Raw genomic sequence first — 21676 nt, 5'->3', positions numbered from 1 at the left:
CATATCAAAACGAAGCTCGTAACATGAGCTATCTAAACATGGCAGTGGTGGTCATAATCTAGCAGGGGGTTCTCGGGTCCTAATGTTATGCACAAAAACAGTCCAAAGAAAATCGGACGTTACGACGGCTATGTTTACGCGATTACCAATGTTTAAACTACTCCAATTAACCACCAACCAACTCATAACCATCAATACAACAAAACTTCACCTAAACCATACCACATCAGTCCATAATTTCCAAGGTTTTCAACTCAAACAACCAAAATCAAGACCTATGAACTATAATCAAGCTTCAATTACCAAAACACTTCCAAATCAAACCAAACTACTAATAATCACAATCCATGCTTCTCATTTCACAACACCAACCATTAAACTTACTAACAAATAAAGTAAAGGCTAGGGTTTGAAGTTTATACCTTCCTTGGGAGGTGTTAAGTTGCTAGGAAGCCTTAGGGAGCCTCCTACAAGCTTGATCTTTCCAAAGAAATCAAGAACACAAAGTTAGGCTTTGAAGTTTCTGAAAGTCCGGTTTAAAGAACTGTAAAAATGAGGGTCTTACCTTGATTATTTGGACGAGACTTGTGAACAAGAGTTGTAGGCCATCTCAATACGTTTCCAATGAGCTATAGAACACAATATTTGAGTGAGAAATGAAGGAGATACAGCAGTTTTAGTGTTCTGGTTCTGTTTTGGCCGAGAGCATGAAGAACAATGCCTTGGTTTCTTTTTGATTTTGATGAAAAATGATTTGCTTGGCTTGGATGGTTTGATTTTTGTGTTTGTTTTAGTAAATTACCTAGTTGCCCTTGATTTTGTGTGGTTAAAAAGCCACCACATCTCCTTCCTTCCCATGTCATGCTTGTGTCATCCTCATGATGTCATCCTCCCCTCCTTGTCCTCTTTTTATTGGTTGGATGACATCATCCCCACTAATCCCCTTGATTAACTTCCTAATCGTTTGCCTAATGACCGCTGATCTGTTATACGGTTCGCTTAACTTTCGTTTTCGTTTATCGTTTGAGGGATCATACCCGGGATCTTATTACTTAGGTTCCCTTAACCTTTCTCAATATATTATATTCCTTTTATGATCCTCTCCTATAATCCTTTAATTTAAATCATTTTTATCCTGTTACCTTTTTCTCAAATCTTTCCGTATCTAGTGTATTTCCGGGAAAAATCAAAGTGTTCGGATTTGGATTCTGAAGATCTTTACATACACTTATATCACATATAAAGTACTAATAAAATCTCAGAATATCCATATCAGAACCCCTACATAGTGTGGCATGAAAAGTTTTCTCATTCAGCAAAAACACTATTCATAAGGGTTTCAAAAATTTCCCAAAAATTGGGGTTATTACACATTGACTCATTAGCAATGGCTGGATCCACCCTTATATCTGTTGTACCTGCCTTTCTCTCTTTTTCTCTATATTCTTGCATCAGGGGCTCCCCCTGGATCACACTCCTCACACCCTCACCTTCACCTACTAAGGTGGTACTCCTCTCACTTACTTTTGCCATGCTGGAAGAAATAGCATGCTTATTTGAGCTCTCAATCTCTCCTTTTGCCTGGGAGCAACCCAGCCTCTCACTCAAATTATCACTCCCTTCCCTCAGTCCTAAAAGTGATTGTACAGTAATCATGTCTTCTACACTTGGAATTGTTTCAGTTGTGTGTGTAGAGACTATCAACGGATATGGAATAGCCATTGAAGGTGACACTGATAGTATCAACGGATAACTGCTGTTAAGCTTATCCGTTGAAGAACAAACACTTGTCAACGGATGAGTGATATCCGTTGAAGAAGGAAAAGAAGTAGAAATTGAAAGTGATATAACTGTTGAATCTGTGTGGATTGATTTGAGTTTTGGTGACACAGATCCTTCAATTACATCTGAAAGAATTTGCGGGTGATCCAACAAATCATCTAAAAGATGATGATCACCTATTTTTAAGTGGGGCTCCTCCCTGAGTTGTAAAGAGGGAGAATCAGGAATTGATGGGAATAACATATCCATATCCAGAGATGGTGATGAAGTGTGTGTTGATTGATGTGTGTTAATTGTGAGAGAATGGGGCTGTGACTCCACATTTGTTGGAGCCACATCAAACTGAGTTTAAGAAGGCATAGATACAGATGGATGTATCTGTGCAGTGTGTGCACCCTGTGTAGAAGATTGGGTTCTAGCCCTCTTTCTTCTAATAAAAGCTTTTGTTGGCGAGTGTTTGGCTTCAGTGTTCCTCCCTCGTTTGTTCTGTGTTCCTGGTTGGGAACTATTTTCAATAGTTACATCCTTTTGGGAGGATGCAGCTAGGGATATGCTAGTTACTTTTTCAACCACCACAGCTTTTTGAGAAACTGTGGCTTGGCTAGCTTGGGAAACACTTATCTCTCCTTCCTTATCCTGGGGATTTCTTTGATGTTCACCCCTCCCCTCACCACTCACACCCTGTTCACTCCCCTCAGGGTTAAGGGTAGGTGTTACAACTATTGTCTTTTGAGAAACAACAGAGGTGGTTTTCTTTGTCTTTGATTTTGAAAGTTTAGTTTTGGTGACCTTGGTAGGAATCTGTTGGGGCATTGTCACAGATTCCATGGGCACACTAGAAGATAAAGAAATAGAGGGGTTGGTAGAAGTAGGAGTTGTAGAGACAATTACTTCACTTACCTGAGGTGCATCCATGATTGGTAAATATACCAATGGTACACTGCTGTTGAGATCCATTCTCAATAAATCTGCAAGAACTCTTTTCTCTTGTGCCCAGCACTTGAGTTTGTTATTCTCATTGGTTATGACCAAACCTTCAGCAACATGATTAGCCAATAACATAAAGAATCTAGCATAATAGATGTTATTAGGTCTATTAGCTTTGTTACCTAATCTAGTACCCAATTCTAGCATAACATAATTGCTAAAGTTAAAATACCTATCAGAAACAAGCATATAGAGCATATTAACAAGAGATGAAGTTATGGCATCAAAATTACTAATTTTCCCAGAGAAAACCTTGATAAAGGCATCCCCAAGAAAACTCCATTCTTTCCTAAGGCCTTTTCTTTTAATACTCCCTAAACTAGCAGAGTTAAGAGAATAACCTATGGAATCTAACATGCTGGATACATCATTATCAGTGTGTGGTGTCATGGCATTATTTTCAGGCAATTTAAAACATGCTAGTAAATCATCACAGTTAACACAGTGATTTTTACCTTTGAGAGTGAAAGAGATGGTCATATCTATGGAGTTGAACTCAGCAGTTGTCCAAATCTCCTCAACTACTTCACTGTAAATCGTTGGGGCTTCCAGCATTGCATAGCTAAGTTTACAGTTTTTGATGAAGTCCGTCATTTTGTGATAATCTGAGTGGGCTTCATTCTTTGCTACCAAAGCTATGAAATTGTTCTTCTCATAGATGAACCCAGATTGAGACATAATTTTTACTACTGGTGCCATTGTTGTAAGTAGAAGTTGCAGAGAATAACTTGAAGGATTTGCAGAGAGAAAATGGTAAAAGCTTTGAAATTTCAAGAAAGCGTAAAGTAAAAATGAAAAATCAGAAGGGCTTTTATACTTTCTCAAATTAAAAAGCATAAATAAAAGATTAAACAATAAATATATGTAAGTGAGTTTCAGCCGTTTAAGAATAAACTGTAAGTATTCTAAACACTACCTTTAAAACAAATACATACAGCTGTATGTATGAGTATCAACGGTTAAGAAAATAGAATCAACGGCTGTGAAACACCTGAATCGACTGATGTGACATTTCAACGGATAAAGTAAACTGTCATCCGTTGAAAGGTACTTCAGTTTTATCCGTTGACGGATAAAAAAAATTCCAGAAATGTATATGTCTTTCAACGGATAATGAACATCCGTTGATAGAACAATTTTGACTTTCAACGGATAGGAATAATCTGTGTTAAAAAGTCAAATTTGTTCTAGCAACTAATACATTTCAGGCTTTAATTCAAATTGCAATTTAGACATAAATTTTATGAGTAATTAAGCATACCTAGCTCACTTACCAATCTTGTGAATGTTGATTCATCAAGTGGCTTGGTAAATATGTCTGCAATTTGTTGTTCACTTGGAACAAAATGTAGTTCCACTGTACCATTCATGACATGCTCTCTGATGAAGTGGTACTTGATATCAATGTGCTTGGTCCTTGAGTGCTGCACAGGATTCTCTGTTATGGCTATGGCACTTGTGTTGTCACAAAAGATAGGAATTCTATCAACATGAAGTCCATAATCAAGGAGTTGATTCCTCATCCATAACACTTGAGAGCAGCAACTTCCAGCAGCAATGTATTCAGCATCAGCTGTAGAAGTAGAGACTGAATTTTGCTTTTTGCTAAACCATGATACAAGCTTATTTCCCAGGAATTGGCAGGAGCCTGTTGTACTTTTCCTGTCTATTTTGCAACCTGCATAGTCTGCATCTGAATAACCAATTAGATCAAAGCCAGATTCTCTAGGATACCAAATACCTAAATTTGGTGTACCCTTGAGATATCTGAAAATCCTCTTGATAGCGATTAAGTGAGACTCCCTAGGATCAGCTTGAAATCTAGCACACAGACATGTAGCAAACATTATATCTGGTCTACTGGCAGTTAAATATAAAAGTGAACCAACCATGCCTCTATAACTTGTAATGTCCACAGACCTTTCAGTCTTATTTAATTCAAGTTTTGTGACAGTGGCCATGGGAGTTTTTGCAGATGAACATTCCATTAAGTCAAACTTCTTTAAAAGATCATGAATATATTTAGTTTGACTAATGAAAATTCCATCACTAACTTGTTTAACTTGTAAACCAAGAAAATAGGTTAGTTCTCCCATCAGGCTCATTTCATACTTACTTTGCATTAGCTTAGCAAACTTTTTGCAAAGTTTATTATCTTTAGAACCAAATATTATGTCATCTACATAAATTTGAACAAGTATACTAGAGCCATTAACATTCCTAAAGAAGAGAGTTTTATCAACAGTACCTCTAGTGAAGTGATTCTCCAAAAGGAATTTTGATAGGGTTTCATACCAGGCTCTAGGTGCTTGCTTCAGTCCATAGAGTGCTTTCAACAGATAATACACATAGTCTGGAAAATTTGGATCTTCAAACCCTGGAGGTTGACTTACATAGACTTCTTCCTCCAATTTCCCATTTAGAAATGCACTCTTGACATCCATTTGATAGACTTTGAAATTGGCATGGGCTGCATAGGCTAGAAAAATTCTGATGGCTTCAAGTCTTGCAACAGGAGCATATGTTTCATCAAAATCTATTCCCTCTTGTTGAGAATAGCCTTTAGCAACCAAGGCTTTATTCCTTATGACGATGCCATTTTCATCCATCTTGTTTCTGAATACCCATTTTGTGTCAATAGGACTCTTGTTCTTTGGTTTGGGTACCAGCTTCCACACTTTATTTATCTCAAATTGGTTCAGCTCTTCCTGCATAGCTAATATCCAATCTGAATCCAATAAAGCTTCTTCCACTTTCTTAGGTTCCTCCTGAGATAGAAAACTACTATACAGACATTCATCTTGAGTAGCTTTTCTTGTTTGCACTTTAGATGATGCATCACCAATGATCAGTTCAAAGGGATGATTTTTGGTCCATTTCCTTTGCAGAGTGTTGATTAGTTGAAACTCCCCCTGAATTATTGGTTCTTTGCAGGGAATTTAGAGTTCTATCAACTGATGATGTAAATCGATTATCCGTTGATGAACTATGATCAACGGATGCTTCATTTTGTACTTCAACGGATGATGCACTATGTCTTTCAACGGATACTGCATTGCCTCTATCAACGGATGCAGAATTTTGTGCATTATCCAAGGGCATATTTTGAATCCCTTTTGAAGTGTCATCTCCATCAATCTCCTCTTCACTATCATCACAACATATCTCAATGTTGTCAAATTTGAGTCTCTCATGGTGTCCCTCATCTGTTAGTCCATCAATCTTTTTATCATCAAACACAACATGCACAGATTCCATAACAATGTTGGTTCTTAGATTGTAGACCCTATAAGATTTTCCAGCTGAGTAACCAACAAATATCCCTTCATCAGCCTTTGCATCAAACTTCCCTTTATGGTCAGATTGATTCCTCAGTATAAAGCATTTACATCCAAAGACATGAAGAAAGTTTAGAGTTGGTTTTCTTCTCTTGAACAACTGATAAGGAGTCATGCCTTTAGCTTGATTGATCAAAGAAATATTCTGAGTGTAGCAGGCACAATTAACAGCTTCAGCCCAGAAATATGTTGGTAACTTTGATTCTTCAAGCATTGTTCTGGCAGCCTCAATCAAAGATCTGTTCTTTCTTTCAACTACCCCATTTTGCTGAGGTGTTCTTGGAGCTGAGAACTCATGCATGATTCCATTTTCTTCACAGAACAGCCTTATTGACAAATTCTTGAACTCAGTTTCATTGTCACTCCTGATATTCCTAACCTTCAAGTCAGGATGATTATTGACTTGCCTGATGTGATTGATAATGATTTCACTTGCTTCATCCTTTGATCCAAGAAAATAGACCCATGAAAACTTTGAGAAATCATCTACAATCACTAAGCAATATCTTTTTCTTGCAATTGACAATACATTGACTGGTCCAAACAAATCCATATGCAGCAGCTGTAATGGTTCATCAATTGTTGTTTCAAGCTTCTTTTTGAATGATGCTTTCCTTTGTTTGCCTTTCTGACAAGCATCACACAAACCATCCCTTGAGAATTCAACTAGAGGAATTCCTCTAACTAAGTCCTTTTTGACTAGATCATTCATTGTCTTGAAATTCAAATGGGATAGCTTCTTGTGCCATAGCCAACTCTCAACTGAACTTGTTTTGCTGAAGAGACAAGTAATAGATTCTGCATCTGTAGAGTTGAAGTCAGCTAAGTACACATTCCCTTTTCTAACTCCAGTTAGAACCACTTTGTTGTCTTTCTTACTGGTGACAACACATGCTTCTGAATTGAAGGAAATTGTATTCCCTCTATCACATAGTTGACTGATACTCAGTAAGTTGTGCTTGAGACCATCAACTAATGCAACTTCATCAATGATGACATTCCTTGTTGAAATCAAGCCATATCCCATAGTAAACCCTTTGCTGTCATCTCCAAAGGTTATGCTAGGGCCAGCTCTCTCCTTGAACTCAGTGAGCAGGGAGAAATCTTCTGTCATGTGTCTTGAACAGCCACTGTCCAAGTACCATAGATTTCTTCTTTTTCCCTGCACACCATAAAATCAATCAAGTTGATTTTGGTACCCAAGTTTCCTTGGGTCCATTCCTGTTAGCCTTTCTCCTAGACTTCATTCCTCCTGCATCTTTAGACTTAGGTAACTTTGAGTCAACCTTGATCTTAGATGTAGTTGGTTGAGGTGTAGGGTTAGTCACAGAATCATTTAGCACATTTGGAATTTGATAAGGCATAGATTGTGCAAGCATGTTATTCCACATTGGCATATTATATGGCATTTGAGGCATACTAAATGCAACAAGATAAGGATTGTTAAAATATGGCATGTTTGCAAAATGTGCATAAGGATTCTGTTGAGACATAACAGGCATAGCATGCAGAGGTGATGCAGACATATTAGGCATGGAAGAGGGTACAGGTATGGGAGTTTTCTTAATAGATTTGCAATTAGCAGATAGATGATTAACACTACTACAATGCACACAGCTTTTTCTAGGAGCATACTTATCAGGTGTGTAATTTTTATGTTTGTTAATCCCTACCTTCCCATTTCTATTAGATTTCCTTTTAGTTTCCTTTTTATCCTCAACCACTTTGAGCCTATTCTTTAACTGTTCTAAGGTCATGTGTCCTATATTCACCTTACTGAAATCTTTGGATGTGCTTGCTTCTCCTTTGACAAAGTTCTTGGAGGTTGAACCAAACTTTTTGTTGAGTTTCTTTAGATTTTCACTATTAGAAACATCTGCCTGTTTTAATTGAGGAACCTTCAACGGATGCTCCTTTTCTTCCTTCAACGGATAACTTTCATCATCCGTTGATTCCACATCCGTTGACAGCCCATCAATTAATTCCAGTTTCTTTTTGTTTTTATCCCAGGCAGTCTCACAGAATGATTCAATTCCTTGGACCTTGGAAATTTGAGCACTAACATCCCTAGATGTCTTCCAGGCTTTAATCACCTCTTGCTCTCTCTCTAATTGATTGGAAAGTATTTCTACTTTCTTAACAGATTCAGCTAGTTCATTTTCAACAGATATACAATGTAGCTTAGTTTTCTCTAGGTCAATCAACTTATCTTCTAACACAGCATTTCTATTACTTAAAAACAGATTATTCTCTTTAATCCTACTATTTTCTTTAGCAAGTGATTTAAGAGACACACGCAAATGATACAATTCAGTAGACATGTCATTAAAAGCATCATTGTACTCTTCTTTAGTAAGCTGTGTTAAATCAGTAGTGATTACCTGGTTGCTTGATGAACTAACTTCATTTTCCTCAGAATCAGCCATGAGAGCCAAGTTGACATATTCCACATCTTCATCCTCTTCTTCTCCATCAGCTGCCCAGTCTTTTTCTTGAGTAATGAAAGCCCTCTCCTTTTGCTTGAGCAGATCAAAATATTTCTTTTTGTAATCTACTTGGTCAAATTTCTTCTTTTCAGAAGTTGGCTTTCTGCACTCACTTGCAAAGTGTCCACTTATACCACAATTGAAACACTTGAACTTGGATTTGTCCACCATGTTCTTATGAGGTTTAGTGGCTCTAGTGTTTTTCCTAAATTTCATCTTTGCAAATCTCCTGGACAGAAATGCAAGATGCTCATCAATACCATCAGATTCATCTTGGCTGGAGTTGTCTTCATTCTCAGCAACTTGCTCCTTACCCTTGCTTGATTCTGATTTGCTTGTGCCATCTTTGGAGTTTGATGTAGATCTCACAGTTTCTTGTCTGCATTCTTTCTCATTTTCAGCTACCAAGGCAACTGAACCTCCTTTCTTTCTTCCCTTCTCCAATACCTCATCCTGTTCTAGCTCTAGTTCATAAGTCTTCAAGATTCCATATAATCTTTCAAGAGTGAAGTCCTTATAATCTTGAGAGTTTCTCAAGGAGACAGTCATGGGTTTCCATTCCTTTGGCAAGGATCTTAAAAATTTAAGATTTGAATCCTTCACCTGGTACACTCTACCATACAGCTTCAGTCCATTCAACAGCTTTTGGAATCTATTGAATGTGTCATTTAAAGATTCATTTTCTTCAAAATGAAAATACTCATACTGTTGAATGAGAAGCTGCATTTTGTTTTCTTTTACTTGTTCTGTACCTTCACACAGTAGCTGAACTGTGTCCCAAACCTCTTTGGCAGTTGTGCAATTTATCACATTATCAAACATATCCTTGTCAAGACCATTAAACAAAATGTTCATAGCCTTCTTATCCTTGTGGACTTCTTCTGTGTCTTCCACTGTCCATTCTGCTCTAGGTTTTGGAATGGATTGACCAACAGCAATTGTGGCCGTAGCAACTGTGGCTACTTTGTGGGGAATGTGAGGACCATTCTCAATGCAGTTTACATAACCTTCATCTTGGGAGAGTAGATGAAGGTGCATTTTCACCTTCCAATGGTGATAACTGTCTTTGTCAAGAACTGGGATTTTTACTCCAATATCCTTCTTACTCATCTTTGTTAGTTACCAAGATCTTTAAACTCTTTGTGTGTCAAGAGCTTGCTCTGGTACCAATTGTTATTCCTAGTGGACTAACAATGAGATTTACAGAAGGGGGGTTGAATGTAAATCTCAAAACTTTTTCAAGTTTTGAGCAGTTTTAAAGGCTTTGTGTTCAAGATAAACAAGTGTGTGAATTGCTTTAAGCTAATACAGACAGATATATATTCAAGCACTAATGTAAAGAACACAACAGACCTTAAAAACTTTTCTGGTGGATTATTGTTCCACCAGAGATGGTATTTCAGAAAATCTGTGATTCAAGATGTTGATCACAGCTGCATCCTAGTACAAACTAGATAATTTTTCTCTCAAGATTTTTCTAAACAGCACTGGAAAAATTCTCTTCTAATTACTAGCTGCTACTTGGTTTATATATCACCAAGTGTACAAGTGAAGACAAAGATAAAAATACAATAATAAAATAAGTTCTCCACTTATTTCTTCTCCATATCACTCAAGTACTTTGTTGACTATTGCCTCTTTGTACTAGAGTAGAATGGCTGATTTTTCTGATGTTCCTGAAATTAGGCTTCCACTTTTCAGTTATCTCTGTCAACCCATGTGCCTCTGTCTGCTGTTACAACTACCACTTATCAACTGCTATTTAACAGAACATCCGTTGAAGCCTTCATCCGTTGATGGCTTTATCCGTTGATGTGTTAGCAGTTGAAGCTCTATCCGTTGAAGCTTTAGAGACATCCGTTGAAGCTTTGTTTCTCATCCGTTGAAGGTCTTTAAGACATACGTTGATACCACTTCATTTATACAAAATTACAAGGCATGAAATATTTACAATTGGCCTTCCTATTTGCATATCTTCTAGTAGTCAACATGACTTATATTTTCTCTCAACTTCTAAGAATTATATCTTAAATACAGAGACTGAAATGTGCTACAACACTAGACTTATTTCTAAGTAAAGCTGCACCATCAACGGATAGCCAAAGTGGTCTTATCCGTTGAGGCTGCAAACACTAAACTTCTACTTAAGTGTTTTGTTAAACATATCATCAAACTAATGCACATATATTCCTAACAATAATTATCATGCACAGGATGGTTAACATGGAAAGACATATTTTGTGCAAATATGTTATTCCACTAAGGCATGCTAAACGACATTTGTGGCATAATAAATGCAGCATAGTAAGGATTTTGTGCAAATGGCATATTAGCAAATTTTGCATTCAAATTATGTGCAGGCATAACATTCACAGGCATTTTAGGCATGTTAGGAAATGAAGAAGGTGCAGACATGGGTGCAGTCATAGCAAGTTTGCAATTAACAGACAAATAATTAATACTACCATATTTCACACAGGTTTTTCTAGGTGCATATTTATCAGGTGTGTAGTTGTTATGTTTGTTAATACCTACTTTCACATTTCTATTGTTTTTCCTTTTAGATTATGCTTTAACTTCAATTTTCTCCATCTATCATTCAATTGCTTGATTGACAGATGCCCTACATTGACTCTCTTGTTCTTTTTCACTTGACTTGTTTCTCCTGGAACAAAGTTCTCAGAAACTGATCCATATTTCTCATTTAACTTAGCTAGCTGGGATTTGCTAACTGTCTTTCTTTCACTCGACGTATGTGGTTTCTTGTCTTTCGACGGATAATTTATTTGATCATTCGACGGATAGCCTTCATTATTCGTCGAATCCACATCCGTTGAGAGTCCTTCCTCCAAGTTAGAATTCAGTTTCTCCTTGCTCTTTTTCCAGGCTTCATCACAGAAAGATTCTATACCTTGAACTTTAGTAATTTGAGCATGTACATCTGTAGATGATTTTCATACCTTAATTACTTTTTGTTCTCATTCAAGTTGCTTTCTTAAAATCTCTTATTTCTTTAAAGATTCAGTCAGTTCGTCTTTAGCAATCTTGCACTCCATCTTCAGTTTCTCAAACTCGACAAATTGAGTTTCTAACACATTGTTTCTTTCACTCAAAAATAAATTGTTCTCTTTAATTCAGTGTTTTCTTTGGTGAGTGATTTGAGGGTAACACGCAGATGATATAACTTAGTAGACATGTCATTTATAGCATCATTACACTCAGTTTTAGATAAGTGTGCTAGATTAGTAGTGATTACTTGATTAATGGATGAACTGGCCTTTGTTTCATCTGATTTGGCCATAAGTGCTAGATTGACATAGCTTGTATCCCCATCCTCCTCTAATCCATCAGCAGTCCAATCATTTTCCTGAGTTAGAATACAGGCTCAAACTTCTTTTTATTAGAATCAGGTTTTCTACACTCACATGCAAAATGACCACTCAAGCCACACTTGAAACATTTAAATTTTGTCTTGTCAGCCATGTTTCTGTTTGACTTGGATGCTCCAAAATTCAGATGCTCATTTATGTCATCCATATCATCTTGACTAAGATGGTCTTCATGTTCAGCTACTAGCCCTTTTTCTTTGCCTTCACAAACTCTAGGGTTTGGTGCAGATTCCACAGCTTCTACCTCTATCTCTCTCTCTCTCTCTCTCTCTCTCTCTCTCTCGCTCAGGAACCAATGCAATGGATCCTCGATTATTCCTTCATTTCTCCAGCTTCTCATCTTGCTCAATTTCAAGCTCATAGGTCTTTAGAATCCCATACAGTCCGTCCAAAGTAAATTTTTTGTAAGCTTGAGAGTTCCTTAGTGAGACTGTCATAGGCTTCCATTTCTTTGGTAATGATCTAAGGAACTTGAGGTTTGAGTCCTTTGTCTGATAGTCTCTTCCATGCAGCTTTAGAGCATTTAGCAATTTTTGAAACCTACTAAAAATGTCAGTAAGTGAACTTGCTTGGTTACATCACATATAACTTGAATTGTACCCCAGACATCCTTAGAAGTTTTTCAAATTATGATGTTGTCAAACATGTCACCATCAACTCCATTAAACAAAATGTACATGACTTTCTTATCCTTATGAGCTTGCTCAATATCTTGATAAGACCATTTTGCTCTGGGCTTTGGGATAGATGGCTCATTTCATGTAGCAGCTCTCATAGGGACATGAGGACCTTTCTCAATACATTCCACATATTCTTCATCTTGAGAGAGGAGATGCATGTGCATTTTCACCTTTCAATGGTGATAGTTGTCTTTGTCCAGAAATGGAATTTTTACTCCAACATCTTTTCTGCTTATCTTGTTAGTTGTTGTGATCTTTAAACTCTTTGTTCTTCAAGAGCTTGCTCTGATACCAATTGTCATTCCTAAACAATCTAACAAAGAATTACAGAAGGGGGGTTGAATGTAATTCTGGTTTTTTTTTAAATTTAAGAACTGTTCTATCTTGAATATATAACTGTGTTTCATTTAGCTAAAGTGCGGAATGAAAATATTGAAGAAATCAAACTCAAAGTAATTAAACACAAGTTTTTAAAAACTTTCTGGTGGATTGAACTTTTCCACCAGAGATATATATAAAATCGTGAACTCTGTGATACAAAAAATTGTACACAGCTGCTTACAAGTAGAAATATAAACTACTGAGAAATTCTTTACAGGTTTTTCTTCATCTATTTCTCTAGTTGGATGTTTGTTAGCTTGATTGAATCACTCTTTTTCTACTTGCTACACTTGGTTTATATAGCACCAAGTTACATGATAAAAAGACAAGCACATAAGACAAAATGTTTCTTAATCTAATTACATGTTTCTTCATTTCTCTATCCAGCATCTTTGAATATCTTCAAGTAAGCATGAAAATGAAAATGCTTCTTTGTTCTCTAAAACCTGTAAATAGGCTGCCATATTCCATTTGCATCTAATCAACCCATGTGACTGTCAAGTCACTATCAACTGTAATTTAAATTAGAACATCCATTGAAACTTTATTCGATCATCCGTTGAAACTTTGTTGAATCATCTGTCGAAGCTTCATTAGATCATCCGTTGAATGTGACTTAGGTCATCCGTCGAAACCTTGTAGAATCATCCGTTGAAAGTCTTCCATAGCAGTTTACTCTATTTCACTTATGCAAAATTACAAGGCATCTAATATTTACAATTAGCCAACCTATTTTGTATATCAAACTAGTAGTCAACATGACTTTTAATATCCTATAACTTCTAGATCTTTAAGGTATTGTAAAATGCAGAAGTGTGTTACAAGACTTATTGATACATAAACTACTCTCTAAATGAATGTTAAAGTGATCATCCGTTCAAAGCTACAAATTCACTAAATTAAATCTAGTAAGGTGTTTTATTTAACTTATCATCAAGTACACAACATATTCATAACATTGGGCATTTGACATGAAATTCGGTTGTATTTAATACGACATTTATTATGTCTTTAGGGTTTATTTTCAACCCATATCAGCTATATTTCCCGGCTTAAATGAAAAATGAAAATAACCAAAATATGAATTATCTTCTTTTTACTTGTTTAAAAAAAATTTGAGAACAACTTTTAAAAATAATAAGAAAAATTATTTCCTAATTTTTAGTTTTCTTTTTTATCTCCTCCAAAAATTTATTCCGAAACCAAATGTAAAAGTAACTTTTTCTTTTCTCAAAATTCCTTTGAAGCTTATCTTCAAATAATTTTAGGGTTAAGCCTAAAAATAATTAAACTGATCCTTAACTTGCAGTTAGGTAACTGAATTCAAACATTTTGCAGTCGACTAACTCAATTAATATTGACTTGCATTTATATCATTCAACAAAAAAAAAACTTGCACAACCGTTAATTCTCGTTGACCTTCAGTTGAGGAACGTTAAGTTTGACAAGCGGACTAACATGTAGACTTATGACCCAGAAGCCCGATACGGTTCAAACCAAATAAACCACAGTTAAGCCTGGCCCATCAAAAAGAATTGAAATAACAATTTTTACAAAGAAAGAGGATATTAAGATACCATCCACACACATAGATGAAGAAAGGCAATCGATCAAAGAAAAAGGTCGAAAGAAAGAGTTGAAAAACTGAGATGGAAAAGGGGAATCAAACCAAAAAGAAACGAACAAAGGTAAATCGATCATGTAATTTCTAGGGTTCATACACTCAATTCCAATTTAAGGCTTTTCCAATTTATAGTTGTTCTTATGCATTGATTTCAGTTGTGCAAGTATAACTCAAAACTTTATTATAGAGGTTATTTTTTATATTAAAGAACTGAATGTGAATTTGTGAATGTGAGTTTTTTTGGGTGGCGTTATTCAGGTTGATGAGTGTTAGCGGCGATGAAAATGTTTGGCTTGATGTCAGCGAGGGATATGATATAATTGTTTGTGAATGTGCGTATATGTTTATATATATGAGTGTATTAATGTAATAACCCGACTTTTCGGACTATCAACTCTAAACCGAAACTAAAATAAAATTCAATTTATCGATCAAATTTTTTATTACAAATGTGACTATTACAAAAAAGTTGTTACTACAAAACGCAGCTAACGAAAATTCAAAAGTCAAATCTAAGATCCTCGAACTCCAATGCTGTCCAACTCGAATCTTAGAAGAAACCTGAAATATCAAAAGAATGTGTTGCGAAACCCAGCAAACAACTACTGTTCAACGGCTCAAAATAATATTTTAATATTTTTCAAAAACAAGCTTAGACATATTACACATAACTTCTATCACATAAGATTGCACAAATATTCGATAATAATTATCAAAATGAATCACACAACATATTCGATAATTAATATAATCAAAATTCTTATTCAATAAATCTTAAAATCCACCTTTTATTTTTAAGTCCCACAATTCTAAATCACACATTATGCCACATTGTACCAGTGACCGACATCTTATAGTTTATGCCACACTTTCCCAAGTGACGGGGTTCTTATTCTTATTCGATGGGGGGCTAATCTACGTTCGTTGTCAAGTGAAACTAAAATTTGATAAGATATTGATGTGTTCCGGAATGTGCGCAAACTAGTTCTATGTTTAATGTATCACAATATCCAGTAATCGGGTTATAATTCTTATACATGACAAATACTGAGGATTCCGAAAATTTTGTTTTTTATCAACCACATATAGATATTATACTTATAATTATAACTAAAAAATATTATAGAACATGTAATCACACAAAATAAGTCACATTACACATATTTAAGGAGCACAAATAATTGAAAACACATATTCAAATAATTTAAAACACGTTTCACAACAATATGGAGCGACCAAAAGTTACTTAAATCAATAAAGAAAACGATAATTCACGTTAGAGCACATTTTAAAATATTAATAATTCGTCAAACACGAAATATCTAAAATCTCGAATTTCTGCACGATTTCACTTGTGCCTAGAAATATTTTTAAACTTTTTTGACCATCTAAACGATGATTTGTTGAATAACACGAACCATGAAAGTTGTAAATAACGAAAAGAACTTTCCGAAAAATCCAGAATCAACGAATTCCGACTTACGATAAATTTTGTACGAATTTTACAAGACTGTTGATTTACTGAGAAATGGTCCTCCGAATTTTAAGAATAAAAATGAGGAAGACGTATATAACGTATTTATAATGTTACGAAACCCAATTTATTAACCTACAAGTTATTTTTATTCAATTCTGATTTAAAATTTCAGGCCCATTATTCTAATCATATTTTAATATCCTAATCTTATCAAATTTTTATAATGCATTGCTATTATTCTATTATTAATATTATCCTAAAAATTAGGGGATATTATAATTAAACTAGTATAATAGCCCGTGCAAGTCACGAAATGTATATATATTAAAATATAATTTCATACGCATTTGCATCTATACAAAAATAATTTTTGAATACGGTTATGATTATTTTAACTTTTCATTAAATTGTCTTACTTCCTTTGAATCCTAAACGGAAATTCTTTTTATCACTGATCCCCGCTGGAACGGGGATTCTCTCGGGGATGCAGGAGATGCAGGTAATAATTAAAAAATAATTTTATATTTTTAGTATATTTTTAAATAAAAAACAGTCTAATAATTCGTTATATATAAAAACATTGATTATATCTCATATTTCTAATATCAAATCATATGAAAATTTATTTGTAATATAAATGAATGATAAATTAAAAATATATATTATATGATAATGTAAAAAAGTTGGTCAATAAAATTATAGATTATTTTAAAATTATTAGATTTTTGTAAATACTGTTTTTATAAAAAATTATTTAATAAAATATATACAAAAATATATAAAAAATCATCGGGGTTGACGAAGAGAATTTTTAAATGTGAACTGAGTGAAAAAAAATATGAAGTGGTGACATTTTTAAAATTTTATAATAAAACTACAAAAACTAAATAAAAATGAGACACGTAAATAATATAAACTAATATTTTATTTAATCAAAAATTAAGTAATAAAAACGAATTTGTTAAAAAAGGATGTAACTCATCTAATAAAAACTTTAATGTAAACTCAAGAATATATGTAGTAGAATGGTAGTGACATAAAATTTTTGAGTAAGAGATTTGGGGTTTAGTAAATATAACAATATACCTATTTTTAACAAAAATTGTGTGAGGAGTGACATTTTTATAATTTTCCAACATAAAAGGGTAACATTGTAATTTTACTGATATTAAAATGTCTTAATTTATCCCTAATCATGTTTTAATATATAGAAGGAGATATAATATAAGTTAAACTATGAAAATTAAAAAAGGCGTTAAATAAATAATGTAAAGCAATATTTTATTTACTCTAATATTAAAATAATGAAAAAAGATTATGATTGAAAGAGACGATGTGTATTATAATGAAACGTTTGGTATAATGGTAGTGACATGTAACAGAAGGTATGGGTTCGAATCTCCTTGTATAAACAATTTCCTAATTTTAGCTTAAATTATATATAAAGTGTTATTTTTACAATTTTTAAAAATAAAAGGGTAAACTGATAATTTTACGGCCATTAAAATGGTTTATAGAAAAGGAGATATCAAGCCAAAAGGAGACATGAGACAGCGGAGAAGAAATGGTTTAAGATGAAGATAAATGTATATAAATAATGTATGCATGACTACATGTATATATGTATGGTGCTGGGATCAGAATCAGATTTAAAGCCTTGGTTACATTTAATGTAACGGTTGTAGGAGGTCAGATACGGTGATCGCTTGTTTATAAGTTTTAATTGCTTCTTTGAGTTTGAATAAAAATTTTAAATCAGCAATCCACTTACAAATTAGATGAGTTCGATTATGTTTAATCCATTTTAGCCCCCTGTAATTTTAGTTCCATTCCATGTCGACGCAGTGAGCGAATAGAATATATCAAACACAAAAGGAAAAATTACAAAAAGACATACTATTATCCTTAACTTGTTCGTGTCCACGAACGTGTCCTGTCTTGTCACGCGCCCTCCTCTCAACTTGCCACGTGTACACAACTGTCCCCCGTCTTGAACCGACACGCTCGTCTCGTTACCTTAAACCCTAAGCTTTCCATATATAAAAACCCTTAAAAACACCTTCTTTATCTTCATCAAATCACAACAAACACATACACGAATATTTATACACACAAATTGAAAATATTTATTTCAACAAACCAACATGTCTTCTTCTATGTACCCATCTATAACCACCCAAGAAGTTGCAGAAAATTTGTTCCCTGAAACCGATTCCGACATCACCATTGAACACAACTCCGTCGAGAACCCACCGGAGTTTGAATCAGCAGAAGAGATTCTGATCAAAATCCCTGGTGCAGTAGTTCACTTGATCGATAAAGAACGAAGTGTTCAACTTGCTTCTGGTGAATTAAATATTGTGAGACTTAAACAAGGATATAATGTGGTAGCGGTTCTTGCTAGGATAGGAGATGAAGTTCAGTGGCCGTTAGCAAAGGATGAACCGGCTGTTAAGCTTAATGGGTCCCACTACTTTTTCTCTCTTAGGGTTCCTGAAGATGAGAAAGGAGAAGGTGTGGAATTGTTGAATTATGGGTTGAGTATTGCGGCGAAAGGGCAGGAGGGTTTGTTGAGGGAGTTTGATGGGGTTTTGGAGATGTATAGTGGATTTAGTGTGAAGGAAGTTAAGGGGGATGTTGTTTGGGGGGAAATTGGGAATGAAGTGTCACCGGAGGAGATGGCGGTGGATGGGGTGAAAAAGGAGGAAATGGAGAGGAATTCGGGTGCGTATTGGACTGCGTTGGCTCCCAATGTGGAGGATTATAGTGGGACTGTGGCAAGGATGATTGCGGCGGGATCAGGGCAAGTGATTAGGGGGATTTTGTGGTGTGGGGATTTGACTATTGGTGGAATGAAATGGGGTGATGAGTTTTTTAGGAAGAGGATGGGGCCGCGGTCTGATTCCGATATTAGTCCAGGGACTTTGAAGAGGATTAAAAGGTTTGGACTTGTTTTGATCTTGTTTACTTATTATATTGTTTAATTATGTGTTTGTGCATTGGTTTGTTGACATGGTAAAGATATAATTTGATGATTTGTTTTACTAATTGTGTTTTTATGAAATGAAATGAGGAATCTCATGGTTTATCCTTTTATTAGAGCGATTGTTATAGGACTTGAGTATTGTTATGAGTCATAAGTAACATTGCAACTTATTAGCCTAGAGACTAGAGTTGATTATTGAATACATATTTATATGCTGTTTTAATGAGATCGTAAATATGAATGCTGTGTCTTCCCTGGTTATTAATGATTTCCAGCTTCATAGAAATGGTGATTGGCTATTAGTAGTTGGATCATAATTTATATTTGTATAGTCGTAAAATCTTATTTGGATAGGAGAATGGAGTCATTAATTATATTTTGTGATACTAGGTTCACTAGTTGTTCTTTTCAACATGATTTACTGATCTGTTCTGCCATGTTTGCTAATAGTGGACATGTTAGACATATTTAATGTGAAGTTTAATGATTTTATATAAAAATCATAGTGATCATGCCTTCTTACATAATTTAGGTTTTGTTATGACTATATGATCCAAGAGTTGGTTAATGGATCAATGTAGTTTTGTTTTGTTTTTCTGTAATGACTAGAATTATCTATCGAGTAGATATGGCGTGGTGTCGATGCATACTGATAGAGTACATGTTACCCTATCACACACATGCCCTGTTTTAAGTTATCACTTACCTTGCAATGTTCTTAGATACTTCTTTAACCATGGAACCTCTTTTGAACTGGAAAATGGAGCCAATTGATTGAATTTTTAGTTTTTTTTCCAGGGTCAAGAAAATGACGAAGATGTCGGAAGATGTGGCGACTGCACTTCTTTCTGGAGTAGTAAAGGTCTCTGGGTTCTTTACAAGTCCAATTGTGAACTCCAAAGTTGGCAAGAAGTTCTTTAACCTCCTCCCTGGGGAAATTGTGCTTGCCTCGTTGGATGGATTTAGTATGTTCAACAATTCATTTGTCTATTTCTAATTCGAAATATTCTTTTTATATAGTGCCACAAGTATAATTTTATTCGTACATTTTCATGTGGATTTTGGTTAGATTCTGCAACAAACTTTAGTGCTTCTTGCTCATGGTATATTTTTTTTTCTTGATGTGCAATACAGATAAGGTATTTGATGCTGTTGAAGTAGCTGGAAGGAATGTGATGTCCACAACTTCAGTTGTTACAACTGGCCTCGTTACTGATAGGTAAGCATTTGGCTTCTCTCGTGTGCAAGTAATGCTCAGCATCTACTACACTGTGCTGGTTTTCATCATTGTTAACAAATTAACCTTTTTTTAGTTCAGCTAGTATTTACCCCATTAAGTGCATATGTGTATATATGGACACACTAAACATGTAACTGGATAATGTACCCTTGCATTTTGTTCTGAGAAAAGGAAAATTGAAGGGTTTTAGAATTTGGACTTCAGTTAAATTTATCAAAGCTGGTCTCGTTTTTTATATTTGATGTGGGCTTGGCCTCCTTTCGTAGAATCAAACCGCGTGAGAACTTAGCTTTAGAAAAGCACAATATGACCGGTAATGAACTTGTTGTAGACTGTATAGAGATTCTCTTGCATGATAAAAAATTTATGTCAGAAATCTGATCTTGTCAAAACAGAAGGTTACACGTGGTTAATTTGCTACAGGCGTGTAGGATATAATGAGTATATTTGCTTTGTTTTATGTTCAATATGGACTTGGTCTTCTTTCATAGAATAGAACACCTGAAAACCTTAGCTTTAGAAACGCACAATATAACCGTTAATGAAGTTGTTGCTGTTGGCTGTCTTATGAATTCCTCGCTTGATCAAACTGATCTCGGGAAATCGTCTTTGTATTTATTTGAATATGACCTATTGTAAATCAAGGTTACGAATGTGTTTAATTTGGTTCAGGTACGGAGATGAAGCAGCCAAGGTCACAAACGAAGGACTTGATGCTGCAGGGCATGCTATCGGGACGGCTTGGGCTGTATTTAAGATCAGAAAAGCTCTCAACCCTAAGAGTATCATTAAACCAACAAATCTTGCTAAAGCTGCTGCACGGGCTAATTCTAGTGAATTGCAAGCTAAATATAAGAAATCAACCTAGGTTCTTGTTTGTTGTAATAATATTGTAGCTGTACCCAGTTTGTCACTTGTATTGGAAATTCGTTTGTGTTCAAAATGGTCTTGGGCTTTGTAGAAGTTTAAATGGTAGTTTTTTTTGTGTCATCGTGGCCTTTTTAATTAAATTTTGTGTGGGCTTAGTTTACATGAGTTCAGTCTGTCGGTCTGTAATGGGCCTTGGGTATGGACTGGTTCACCGGAAAAATCGGTTTTTTAGCTATCACATAAATAATTGATGAACCTGTTTAAGTTTTCTTTTGCGATTTAAAATGTGGGCTATATATGAGATGGAGGACTACCAAAGTAGAGTTTTAAAAAGAATAGATATGGATGATTGAGGCGGTTACGTTTTCTTACGGGTAATTTGGACAACCTACCTGCCCTCCACGTAAAATCGTCTTTACCTGCTCCATGTAAAGTT

At 35.0% G+C, this 21676-nt stretch overlaps 1 protein-coding gene across 1 annotated transcript; it reads left to right on the top strand.

Moving 5' to 3' along the window:
- The first annotated feature begins 18172 nt into the window (after nucleotides 1-18172).
- LOC141671589 (protein EARLY-RESPONSIVE TO DEHYDRATION 7, chloroplastic-like) lies at nucleotides 18173-21400 on the top strand. Its single transcript, XM_074477872.1, has 4 exons — nucleotides 18173-19085; nucleotides 19929-20095; nucleotides 20265-20349; nucleotides 21043-21400. The coding sequence occupies exons 1-4, from the start codon at nucleotides 18289-18291 to the stop codon at nucleotides 21236-21238; spliced, it is 1245 nt and encodes a 414-aa protein (XP_074333973.1). The 5' UTR covers nucleotides 18173-18288; the 3' UTR covers nucleotides 21239-21400.
- The last annotated feature ends 276 nt before the right edge of the window (nucleotides 21401-21676 follow it).

This window comes from Apium graveolens, chromosome 7 (genome assembly GCF_009905375.1).
Source record: "Apium graveolens cultivar Ventura chromosome 7, ASM990537v1, whole genome shotgun sequence".
Lineage (NCBI taxonomy): Eukaryota > Viridiplantae > Streptophyta > Magnoliopsida > Apiales > Apiaceae > Apium > Apium graveolens.
The sequence above is the reverse complement of the archived record's forward strand: the minus strand, read 5'-3'. Positions and strand labels throughout refer to the sequence as shown.

What these genes read in the sequence shown, in the direction of transcription:
- LOC141671589 (XM_074477872.1), top strand. Translation starts at nt 18,289, where the DNA reads ATGTCTTCTTCTATGTACCCATCTATAACCACCCAAGAAGTTGCAGAA. An exon ending in ACTTTGAAGAGGATTAAAAG is followed by an intron (nt 19,086 to 19,928) that starts GTTTGGACTTGT and finishes TTTTTTTTCCAG; the next exon opens with GGTCAAGAAAATGACGAAGA. An exon ending in TGCCTCGTTGGATGGATTTA is followed by an intron (nt 20,096 to 20,264) that starts GTATGTTCAACA and finishes TGTGCAATACAG; the next exon opens with ATAAGGTATTTGATGCTGTT.